Below are 13,083 nucleotides of genomic sequence, written 5' to 3'. Positions count from 1 at the left end.
CGCAGGCAATGAGCAATAGTTCAACAAGCCTTCCAAGTGTCTGACACAAAAGTACAAGGCACGAACTAAGCATTACTGGTATAGTTCACTCAACTGCATACAACTACTTACTGTGTATATTATGATGACAGAATCATATATGTATTTGGCAGCTAATGGGCATACGGCTACTGGGTAAATGAGGTGCTACGGAAAACCTGGGGACAAGATGGTGCGGGAGTTGAAGCGTCAGATGTGTCGTAGCGCTCTTCCGCCACTTCCATCTTCAATCGCAGTCTACCACGATGTTATAAATAACAGAAAAGAAAGCAACTTTACGCTGGGCAGATACTTAATCACTGTCATTATTCCCCATTCTTGAACGAGGCCTACAAACTAAAGAAGCAAGATGAACAGTATGTGGCAAACTCAAGAAACAAGATGAAAGATATGAGAGGCAAGCTAGAGGGATTCCGGTGCCAAATCTGCTAATGACAGTATGAAATGGTCGGAGAAAGACATGGTACAATTTGTATGTACAGGCACAGCAATATGGGTGGTATCATGTGTACAAAGTGCAAGCTTCTATATTATTTTCTAAGTTCCCATTCAACAGAAATGCTCGTTACAACGGCAATGTTACAGGATATTTACAGCGTGAAGGCAAGGGCCCCCTTCCTTCGACGTTATGGAGAGGCGTGCGCGCACCTTACGGATGCAACGTTCGAACGGGGCATTGTGATAAGCACAACACCAGTGCCTTCTCTCCTTGATTTGTTTCCGTGGATCCTTCATTCTTCTTTCTGTGCCACTGGAAACAGTTGCAGTACTTTTGTCCTGCAGGCACCACAATTTCAGAAAAGTTCGAACTGTTAATGTCAGCCACCTAAATATAACAGTGACAGAGAAAACGGAAGGAAGGAATAGGGGGGAGGGGGTGGTTGTTGTTGTTGTTGACCATATGGGGCTCGCTACTTGAAAGAAACTGAATACCACTGATTTTCATATCTTGCATAAGGGACAGGTTGGGGGTGCTTGCTTACGTCAGTCGCTTTGCGACAAAGAACACAGGTATTCTCTGCAGTTTCCCTTCATGTGCAGGTTTCAGTCCATCAATTACTTGCTCAGCTTGAGTGCCTGCAGCAGTCAAGACAAACTGGAAAAGGGCAATGGCGTCAAGTTGAACTCAGAATTTGTTGTATAGTAAACAATTGTAAAATCAATCAAAGCACTCTTTTCTAAAGCATCTAAGACCTATGTGACAAAAGCATCTAAAGACCTATGTGACAAACTTTAAATTGATCAAGGACATGTCGAATATCTCAAAAAGCTCCTGCTCCAGGGCAAGATGAGGAAAACTGAGATAGCATAATAAGTGTCCATGGCTTGCCCTCTTCTTCACATACACAAATCTGATATTCCATGCAGTTCAGGACTAGTATTCTAAGACAGGTACAGTGTGCAATCACCATATGGTCATACTTCTATAATGATTAATGAATAACCACATGCAGACTTCTGCTTTTTTTTAATTTCGAGGAAAACTGATGTCCAACAGGGAACTAGAGAGCAAGGGGACAGAAAAAAGGGCAACTAGAGCTACTGTACAAGATGATCAAGTCAACTCATATTTTGGATCTTATAAGGGCTCTGTAAGTCTTGTAGAAGTATTTCATCTTTGAATCCTAATGAATTGATTTCAATATTCTGAAATGGTATTACGAAACAGCATGTTCTTGTGAATGAGAAAACTGCAACAGCTTATGAGCACGTACCAACTTCTGTTTTTCCTACAACAAAGCAAAATTACAAAATGGTGAAACTCTATCTATTTGCTAATTGCAACCATAAGCCACCAGCGAGAAATCCAGTTATATATATGACAATAATCAATTGTGCATGTTTCACAAAAGAACAATAAAAACTAAAGATTGAAAATTCTTACAGTTCTAAAATGTAATGCTACAAATGAAAACAAACAATATGTAGGAAAAAGGAACCACGACTGAAATGTGCTTAACCGTACCAACGGGTAAAGTATAGCCAGAAATCCATAGCTTGTAAGAGGAGAGAAGAAGAAAATTGGAAGGACGCATGGAGCACCTACATAAAAAAAACAAATAACACGTCAGAATAACACAAAAACCAGCATATAGCCATATACTCCCTCCGTCCCATTGAAAGTGTCATTTTTTACTTTTAAACTTCTTGTTTGACCGTTCGTCTTATTCAAAAATTTTGTATAAATATTATTTATTTTGTTATGACTTATTTTATTATTAGAGATACTTTAATAATAAATAATTTATTTTATTATTTGCATAAAAAATTGAATAAAACGAACGGTCAAACAAGCAGTCTAAAAGTCAAAAACGACCCTTTCAATGGGACGGAGGGAGTAGGTGACATGACAGTGATAACAACAACAACAAAGTCTTTAAGTCCCAAACAAGTTGGGGTAGGCTAGAGTTGAAACCCAGCAGAAGCAATCAAGGTTCAGACACGTGAATAGCTGTCTTCCAAGCACTCCTATCTAAGGCTAAATCTTTGGGTATATTCCATCCTTTCAAGTCTCCTTTTATTGCCTCTATCCAAGTCAACTTCAGTCTTCCTCTGCCTCTCTTCACGTGACATGACAGTGATAAGAGAGCAATTTTACAAAAGCGCTATAAAAGAAAAACAACAGTGCCCAATAACAAGAGGTATTTGGCTAACACCAAATATGATGGACGTTCCCCAAATTACAGCAAGAATAGGTTTTAAATGGTTCAAAAACTATTAGACAAGCGGTTGTCTATTTACATTTGGAATTTATAATGAAATGGTTTCTTTTTATGCATATTAACACCTATGTTTTAATGTATGAAGCAAGGTGAACTAACAACCAAATCTACATACTCTTATAAAGCTTGTTAGAATAGGCGCCCTAATGGGCTGGCCTTGGGCCTGGCACCTAGCCTGTTAGGCTGGCTGCCTTAGGGGTTAAGATAGATAGATGACATTGATAAGGCAAGGATCACCGTTGATTGGGTGTTTCTATAAACCCTATTGATCCTTGCCTATATATTGTACCCTGTACTGCTGCTAATCTATCAATCAATTCCCGAGACCTATTCGCTCTCATGGTATCAGCCGCCTAGGTTTAGGTCTCCTCTTCCGCTGCCCACTCCACGCGCGCCGGCCCCTCGCCTCGCTGCGCCCCTCCGCGCGCCGGTACACACCGTGCTGCGCCACCATGCCCTCCACCCCTCCAGCAACCCCCAGGGCTGGGGACGATCTGGCCGCCTCCTCTGCCACCATCCAGGAAGACGTCGTCGCTCAACGCCTCACCGCGGCGAAGGCCAACGACGCTGCTGCCGCTGCTCAGCGTCTCGAGCGCGAGCGTCAGGCTGTGCGTGATGCTGCCCTAGCACGCGCCCTACAGGCCGAGGAGGCCACAGCCGCGGCTAAGGATCGCGACGCCGCCGCCAAGCGCGCTAGCGAGGCACTGGCGCGGGCTGCCAAGGAGCGGGCGGCCGTTGCTGCCGCTGTTGCTCCGAAACCCTCTGGCGCCGCACCTGGAGGCCCTTCAGCGCCGCCATCCGATCTTCGGGCTGCCATGCTGCATCACGAGGCCGTTGCCCTTCTGCAGCTCCATGCTCAGGCTGTTGCAGTCAGCAACATTCGAAACCACGTCACACCATCCTCGACGTCGATTCCGGCAACTTCAACCGCTGGCGTGATCAGTTCCTTCTCATCCTCGGCAAGTTCTCCCTCCAGGATCACGTTCGAGAGGAACCTCCAGCCCCAATTCCTCCTGATTGGGCCCGGATGGACTGCGTCGTCAAGTCCTGGATCGTCGCCACGCTCATCGACGACCTTGGCGAGATCATCTCCGCCCAGGGCTCCACTGCTCGCCATGCCTGGCTCGCCGTCGAGTCGCAGTTCCTTGGCAACTGTGAGGCTCGCTCCATCCACCTCGAGACACGGTTTCGCAACCTCGTCCAGGGCGACCTCTCCGTCACCGACTACTGCCGCAAGCTGAAAAAGATGGCCGATGATCTCACGGCCCTTGGCGAGGTCGTCACCGACCGCATGCTCGTCCTCAACATGATCCGCGGCCTCAACGAGCGCTTCAGCCATGTTGGGACGCTCCTTCGTCGAGCTCGACCGTTCCCCACCTTCCTGGAGGCTCGTGACGACCTCATCCTCGAGGAACTCACCATGGAGACCCGCAAGGACGCACCTGCCACTGCGCTCGCCGCCTCCACCACTCCCAGCCCTGCCCCTGCGTCCTCCGGCACGGGCGCTGGTGGGCACTCCAAGCCGCCTAACAACCGTCGTAGCAAGCGCGGCGGTGGCGGCAAAGGCAACAGCGGCGGCGGCCCTCCTGGACAGGGGTCACGCCCCACTGGTGGCGCCCAACAGCAGCAGCCGCAGCCGGTCGGCGAGCGGCCATGACCCAGCGTCTACAACCCCTGGACCGGAACCATTCAAATGTGGCCAGGGGGACCTCGTCCACCGCTGGCACCCATCCCAGTGCCTCCTCACCTGCAGGCGCAGCAGCAGGCACAACATCACGCGCAGCAGCAGGCCTTCCTCGCCCAACAGCAACAGCACGCCCTTGCTGTCCACCAACAGGCCGCTGCCCTCCCTGCTCCTGATGGCACTGGACAGTGGGTCGTCCCCGGGTATTACAACCCGGTGGCCGGCCTCCCCTCTTGGGACCCGACGGCCCACGCCTCCGCTTTCAGCACAACGTCGCTGACCCCTCCTACGTCCAACGAGTGGTACTTCGACTCAGGTGCTACTTCACATATGACATCTCAGTCCTCCTCTCTTTCACATGTTCTTCTCCCGCGGTACCCTACTCCTTCATCCATTGTTGTCAGTAATGGCTCTCTTCTTCCTGTCACTGCCACTGGCTCTACAGAGTTGTCTCGTAATTTACGTCTTAATAATGTCCTTGTGTCGCCACAAATTATTAAGAATCTTATCTCTGTTCGCCAATTTACTACCGACAATAATTGTTCTGTTGAGTTTGACCCCTCTGGTTGTTCTGTGAAGGTTCTTCCATCTCGGACCGAGATCGTCAGGTGCAATAGCTCTGGGCCGCTATACCATCTGCGCCTACCCCCAGCACACTCCCTTGTTGCCCAGGCTTCCTCCCCGCTGTGGCATCGGCGTCTTGGCCACCCCGGTCATGAGGCGTTGTCGAAGCTCGCGTCTAGTGTCTCCTGTCATATTCAGGATTGCTCAGAGTTATGTCATGCTTGTCAGTTAGGGCGTCATGTTCGTTTGCCCTTTCATGAGTCCACCTCCCGTGCGTCCACCAAGTTTGATCTTATACATTGTGATTTATGGACCTCTCCAGTTGTCAGCATTTCTAGTTATAAATACTACTTGGTCATACTTGATGATTGCACTCATTATTTGTGGACGTTTCCTTTGCGGCTTAAATCTGACACTTTCAGCACACTTGCTCACTTCATCGCTCACGCCTCCACCCAGTTTGGCGCCCGGGTCAAGGCTGTTCAGTGCGACAATGGGAAAGAGTTTGACAACTCTAGCTCCCGTCAGTTTTTTCTCACTCAGGGCATCCACCTTCGCATGTCCTGTCCCTACACATCGTCTCAAAACGGTAAAGCTGAACACATTATTCGCTCTATCAATAATGTTGTTCGCTCACTGCTCTTTCAGGCATCCATGCCTCCGTCCTACTGGGTAGAGGCCCTCTCTACAGCCACTGTTCTGCTCAACATACTGCCTACCAAGACTCTACAGTTTTCCACGCCGCACCTTGCCCTGTTCGGCAAGCCACCAGCATATGATCACCTACGAGTCTTCGGTTGCAAATGTTACCCAAACATGTCGGCTACTGCACCCCACAAACTCGCCCCTAGGTTTGTCCTGTGTGTCTTCCTAGGCTATTCAGCTCATCACAAAGGGTACCGCTGCCTTGACCTCTCCTCCAATATAGTCATCGTCTCCCAGCACGTCATCTTCGATGAAACGGCCTTTCCCTTTGCTGAGCGCCATGGTCCTAGTGCTCCAGCAGACCTACAGTTCCTCGATGACGATACTACTGACTCTGTGCTCCCTCCTATTGGACCGATGCACAAGTTTTTGTCTACAGGAACACCACCCAGCACCGCTGATGTCTCCAGCGCCCCTGCCAGTCCCACCGCGACTGTGCCTGGGGCGCCCCTGACTGCTGATGATCCACCGGCGCCCGCGCTCTACATTCCACTAGCGCTATGGGCGTCGGAGACACCTACCGCGCCACGCGCGGCCACGGCGTTGCCCAACACGCCTAGAGAGGCCTCCCCGCTCTACATCCCGCCTGCCCTGCGTGCAGGCGCAGAACCCCCGCCTGGGTTCCCACCTCTCCGATCGGATCGGGCCTTCACATACCACTACACACGTCGACCCCGACCGCTGGCTCCGCCTGTACCAGCCGCTCCAACACCGCCTGCTCCGGTTGCTCCTGCACCAGCCGCCCCGCTACCCAAGGGCGCCGTCGTTGTCATTCCAGTGACGAACCAGCACGCTATGAGCACGCGGTCGAAGAGCGGCTATCGGATGCCTGCCTCCTACCACGCCGCCCCCCTCTCTGCAGTGCCCAAGACCTTTCGTAGCGCTCTCGCTGACCCCAATTGGCGAGCGGCTATGGAAGAACACAGTGCTCTCTTGCAGAATCACACTTGGGACCTCGTGCCTCGACCTCCTCGGGCAAACGTCGTCACTGGCAAGTGGATTTTCAAGCACAAGTTTCAGTCCGATGGCTCCCTTGAGCGGTACAAGGCACGCTGGGTTCTTCGTGGCTTTACCCAGTGGCCTGGTGTTGACTTCGATGAGACGTTCAGTCCTGTGGTGAAGCCCGCTACTGTCCGCACGGTGCTCTCCTTGGCGCTCTCTCGCACCTGGCCCATCCACCAGCTAGATGTGAAGAACGCCTTCCTTCATGGCAATCTGTCAGAGGTTGTGTATTGCCAGCAGCCGTCCGGGTTCGAAGATCCAGCTCACCCGGACTTTGTCTGCCTTCTGAAGAAATCCCTTTACGGCCTGAAGCAGGCTCCTCGTGCATGGTACTGTCTATTGGGTTTGTTGAAGCCAAGTCAGACACCTCACTTTTTATTTACCGGCGTGGATCAGATACAGCCTACCTGTTGCTCTATGTGGATGACATTGTCCTCACAGCTTCCTCACCCGGTCTCCTTCGGCGGATTATCTCAGCGCTTCAGCAGGAGTTCGCCATGAAAGACCTCGGTGCATTGCATCACTTCCTTGGTATGCAGGTTCAGCGAAGTGGTGATGGCCTCCTCCTCTCATAGCAACAGTATATGCTGGACATTCTAGAACGTGCAGGAATGACAGAGTGCAAGCCGTGCTCCACTCCAGTTGACACCAATCCGAAGGTTGCTGCAGCTGATGGGGCCCCTGTGTCTGATGCTACAAACTTCCGCAGCCTTGCTGGAGCTCTCCAATACCTGACGTTCACCCGCCCAGACATTGCATATGCAGTTCAGCAGGTCTGCCTCCACATGCATGATCCTCGTGAGCCTCACCTTGCTGCCCTAAAGAGGATTCTTCGCTACGTTCAAGGCACTCTTCACCTTGGTCTCCTACTGCGACCGTCTACTTCGACTGATCTTGTCGTCTACACCGACGCTGACTAGGCTGGTTGTCCGGACACTCGCAAGTCCACCTCAGGCTATGCGGTGTTCCTTAGCGACAACCTTATTTCCTGGTCCTCGAAGCGCCAGAACACAGTGGCAAGATCCAGTGCTGAAGCCGAGTATCGCGCGGTGGCCAACGGAGTTGCAGAGGCCACTTGGCTCCGCCAGCTACTTCTGGAGCTGCATGCCCCTCTACGACGCGCCACACTAGTGTATTGTGACATCAGTGCCGTCTACATGACCTCCAACCCGGTTCAGCATCAGCGTACCAAGCACATTGAGATCGATCTTCACTTCGTCCGGGAGCGAGTCGCCGTTGGTGATCTTCGTGTTCTGCATGTTCCCACCTCTTCGCAATATGCAGATATCTTCACCAAAGGACTGCCTACTTTAGTTTTCACGGAGTTTAGGTCCAGTCTAAACGTGCAGAGTGGCTGACGATTCGACTGCGGGGGCGTGTTAGAATAGGCGCCCTAATGGGCTGGCCTTGGGCCTGGCACCAAGCCTGTTAGGCTGGCTGCCTTAGGGGTTAAGATAGATAGATTACATTGATAAGGCAAGGATCACCGTTGATTGGGTGTTTCTATAAACCCTATTGATCCTTGCCTATATATTGTACCATGTACTGCTGCTAATCTATCAATCAATTCCCGAGACCTATTCGCTCTCAAAGCTAAACCCCACTAGATGTTTTATCTTTTCATGCAATGTGTCCACATCATTCCCCACTAAATGTCCCACTAACTTGCAATCCTTTCATGCAAGCTATCCATGTCATCCCTTATTAATTACAAAAAATGTCCACACCATCTCTATTATGTGCAATACTTTTAATCTTTAATCTATTATAATGTAAAGCCATCTACATATGTTATTTGTTTCATCACCTATTCTTCTATAATTGATCAAATATTCTATTGGTTTTTCTTCTATTAGCTTACCGATTTTTTACCAGATGCGATACAATAAAATAAATTCAAGTCAAATTCATATATATACACAGTATACGGAATACCGTATAGTAATGCTATATATAAAAACAGATTTATTTTTAAGAAAATCCCGCGGCAACACGCGGGGTATGCTTCTAGTATTTAGTAATATATAATCACCGAAAGTTTCCCATAACAAGCTGAAAGTACAGATGCTTCTTGCCATGAACATATCCACACACATGTACAATGAACCAAGTCATTTCACACAGACACTATGTGCATGAAATAGCATTTGATAGCGTGCAAAATATGTAGTTGTAGATAGCTGCAGCCAGAGAAAGTTAATTTTCAACATTTTCTTTGCAAAGCAATTTAAAAAAAACTAGACCAACCTAGGACGAACTAGAAGAGTGTTCGACTGCAGCCACAGCGGCTGCAGCTACAGTAAAATGTGGGGGGGGGGAAAGCTGCAGCCACTGCCCTAGCTGCTTTTCTCCCCTCACATGTTTTGTAGGTGCAGCCACTGCAGCTGCAGCCGAACACTGCCTAGGTGGGGGCAATTTATCAAGAAAATAGGCACCCAAATTCACCTGAACCTGGGTGGTCTGGGTATACATCCATACCCTTGACCAACTGAACTAGCTCAGCTTCCTTGCAAAGCAATTCACATGTCACTGAGAGGGAACAAAGACACAAAAGGTCCTTGAAACGGTAAGATTAGGCACAAGGACTGTTATGGAGGATATGATGTTTACCCATACATATAAGCAAGGATGACCGAGGGTTTATAGAAATAGAACCAATCAACGGTGATCTTTGCTGAGATCAATCTATCTATCCTAGCCATATGGGCGCTAGGCCCAATAGGGGCGCACAGGCCCAGCAAGAGAACCACGCGGTAGCCATAGGGGCTGCCGTACCTCTCTGTCTAACAGAAACTATAAAACGAACTTTGGTCACTCTTTATATCAGCGAAGATCACAATAAGACCACTCACGTAACCAAATCCTATTCAACAAAATGACCAATGAAAAGAAGCAGTTTAATACCACAAATCTGTCTTACTCTGATAATACATGTGCCAAAACATAATAATTAGACTAAAGGGGAAACAGCATAGTATACGACATAACCCATCAGAGCATAGATTGTCAACATACCAAATCCAGCAAAGAATGCCCAATTTGATTCAAAGAAATCAAGTCTCTCATGCAGACTGACTGCAAAGAAGTTCCACTTGTACCTGGAAAAAAGGTTTATCAAAGTTCAAGATAATAGAACTATAGAAATAGCTCCGCAAATGCATAACACATTAAAAATAATAGCTAGGAGAATGACGAATAACATTCAGGTGTGCTTACTCAAAGCAGTAGTAGGCATACATCAATGACAAGAGCAGGAAGTTCATTGCCTTGCCAAAGTAAGGTATGTAACCAATCACTGAAACCTACAGATGCAGATATATAAAAATTAGTAACTGACAAGCTAAGAAGACCAGGAGAAACAAAGTTCAAATAGATATGATCTGTGGAATTGGTTATCCAGTGGTACATGCGGGAAAGATAGAATCATACCTCAACAAAGAAAATGGTTAAAAGAAGGATTGAATAGACCTGTTCCCCAATACCAAGTGCAACCCTAATATAAAAATATCAGCAAACAGAGCATGCAATCAGGCACAAACAAGTTCTACATGAATACAACTACCTGTCAAATCCTTCAGGCTGCTCTTCTGTTTCAGTTGCATTGTGGTCATCCAGTGCTTGAGTCAAAACTAGGCGCTTACTTTTCACAACATCCAAAGCATGCTTGGCAATGTCATTATACCTGGCATAAATGTTCCGCATCACAAAACGGATAAAAGGATGCCCCCTTGTTCAGTCTCTGAATTATAGATAATTTGAGGATAATAAGATGAGAATCCATACCTGTAACAACAAATGAGTTCAGCTCAAATACCAGATCCAGGTTTGTTTTTATGCGCTGTTAAAACCTAACTAGGCAACACTTAAAAAAAAAGAATGCACCAGCCGACAACACTCAGTTTTTTACTTTTTTCAGAGCGATAAGATGAGAAAACATAGACGGATCAATTTTACCCGCCTGCTGCAAACATATAACTCACTCCAACATTTGCTAAATACATATCCCAGAAAGCAAATAGCAAACTTATGCACAGGAAAACCTATTCTGATCATGTTACTCCACAAATCTATATTCTACAGAAAAGTACTGGAAAACAGTAGATTTAAAACCATCGACGAGGTGATCAAGAAATGTCCTACAACTTATTGTGCCATGGTGCACCAAAATACAAACTTTCAACTGGTTATGATAAGGATCTTGTGTGGCTTGCTGGATGGAATATTGGACCCATAGTTGCTAGAGTGAACACATTATTGCATTAATAATAATAGAAAATGGGCAGTCTTTAAACTAGAAATTGCAAGCATATAACTTGTGCAATGGCTGACAATCCCACTATTAACTGAAAGTGTACTCACAGGGAAAAACAATGTCTGGCAGATAAGAAAAGTTAGAGATCATGAATGGAAAAGGATTAAACATACCAAATCGTACTTAATATGACGCTGAAGACATAAAGTGGATAAAACCAAAATACCTGAAATAGATGTTTAGTTATGTAAAACAAAAATGTAAATAATAAGAAATGCATAGATATTCAAAGAAAATAATATAATAAGAAGAACACACAGATTATGGTGCCAATGCCACATGTACCATATAAAGTACTACATGGCATAATAGTCACAGTATGTATTATTTTTAGGGAATATAGTAACAGTAAGTTGATATGTAATAGATAGTTTGTCCCAAGGGATCATGCAGACTAGTGGTGGAGTATTATGTTCATGGAAAACTTTGCAGCATATGGAGAGCCAAGCATGTCACAAGAAAAATAACGGTTAGTGACGCTTAACATATCATGTTAGATTATTATTTGTGAAGTTGTGAACCTTTATTGCTAGGGAAACAACAAGATTTCCTACATGATGTCTATTTACGTGTGTTATTGCAAAGATAAACGACAACTGCTAGATTGTTTTAATGCTAGTATCTGTTATTCCATATATGTTTCTAAATAATAATAATCCAAATATCATTTTCACATTAGCTAACATCAACAATCATGTGCTGTTCAATGCCAAAGCCAATAACTTATTATTGGATGGACCACAAGAGACTTGAAACTGGAGAGTTATTTTCAATGACGAAAACAGAGTAACTTTTTTTTAAATAAATAAATAAAATAGCAGCATGTAACAAGTAACAAGTAGCACTCACATAAAAAATCTCAACAAGGCCAGAGCGTAAGAATGAATAGATAGATATGGCTGCCGTGTGCTCACAAAGATGTCCCCCCGTTTGATTGTGTTGCTCAGGTAGTATCCACAATAGAGTTGGAATAACCACCGATTTCAGGGTTAGCAAGCTGTGAAGCACAAGAGATATTTAAATGGGTATTCACGAGAAAGAAGTAAAGAACACACAAAAGAGCTAAGAAGGAACATTCGGAGCAATATCAGCAGAGAAGTGCTGACATGATATGCATAACATAATCTCCTCAGGCTTAAGACATCGTAATCGAACAACTGTAGTGATAGAGAACTAAGACAAAATAAAAAACCCAGTATGCTCTGTGTGACTCCAAATAGCACATCAAACTTCATCCAGTCCACTTTGCATTTTCATCGGGCAACCTACATCATTCCAGGCAAATGCATTGCAGCATTCCAATTACAAAGCATTTTATTAGTACTTGCCATGCTACCCTTGTAGTTTCAGTACACATGACAAGTAAAAATAACACTTAAGAGTACAAAATTGTAAGAGTACAAAATTGTGACACTCTGCTCATAAGCTCTAATAATTTGAAGCCTACCATACACCAAAGTAACAAAAAAATACAAAATTCAGTCGAGGATCAAAATCAATTACCAAGACCGTACCTCCCCAGGAAGATAAGCCCGTTCAGCAGGAAGCACTGTGCAATCCTGATGGATAGTGCCCTCGAGCTGCATCCAACCAGAAATCGACAAGGTTATACTAACGAACAAGTAATCGAGCCTTTGAGCTGGTGCAGAGGACGCTAATTTGGCCCCCCAAAAATCAAATTAAATCGCTAGCAAAATCGAAAGAGAAGAGGGTATGGACAGAGGTGGAGGAGGACCTGGCGCAGAAGGAGACAACGCGGTGGAGGCGCGCTGCCTGGAAGAAGCCGGCGAGCCAGAGCACCGCCGCCGGCCTCGCTTGCGAGGCAAGCGACTCCATCGGCGAGGGGAAGAAGGGGAAGCGTCTCTCCTTTGGATTTGCTTCGCGAGCATGATTTTATTTGATCGGCAATCATCCGACTCTTGGATTCGAAGTCATCTGAGGCAGAAGCCGGTTCCATTACGATACGTTACTTTCCCTACTGAAAGCGGTTTCATTTCACGAACGAAGACGTATTCTGTTCTTTGCTCTCTGGGCCGGGCCTCTTCGCTAGGAAC

The 13,083-nt window shown here is 46.5% G+C and overlaps 1 protein-coding gene across 2 annotated transcripts; it reads right to left on the bottom strand.

Moving 5' to 3' along the window:
• Positions 1-554: 554 nt before the first annotated feature.
• LOC136495167 (protein EI24 homolog) lies at positions 555-13,001 on the bottom strand. Of its 2 annotated transcripts, none has more exons than XM_066491158.1 (11): positions 12,765-13,001; positions 12,533-12,609; positions 11,879-12,026; positions 11,143-11,195; positions 10,280-10,399; positions 10,147-10,210; positions 9,934-10,019; positions 9,733-9,815; positions 2,006-2,082; positions 1,023-1,135; positions 555-816 (listed from the first exon to the last, which is right to left on the bottom strand). In XM_066491158.1, exons 1-11 carry the CDS (start codon positions 12,984-12,986, stop codon positions 771-773), a joined length of 1,089 nt encoding a protein of 362 aa, XP_066347255.1. In that variant the 5' UTR covers positions 12,987-13,001; the 3' UTR covers positions 555-770. The 2 variants fall into 2 exon arrangements, with proteins under 2 accessions (XP_066347255.1, XP_066347256.1); XM_066491159.1 differs by having other exon boundaries at positions 12,544-12,609; positions 12,765-12,937.
• Between the last annotated feature and the right edge of the window lie 82 nt (positions 13,002-13,083).

Source organism: Miscanthus floridulus, chromosome 12, assembly GCF_019320115.1.
Source record: "Miscanthus floridulus cultivar M001 chromosome 12, ASM1932011v1, whole genome shotgun sequence".
Classification (NCBI taxonomy): Eukaryota; Viridiplantae; Streptophyta; class Magnoliopsida; order Poales; family Poaceae; genus Miscanthus; species Miscanthus floridulus.
Note: the sequence above shows the minus strand (reverse complement) of the source record. Positions and strands in the feature narration are given on the sequence as shown.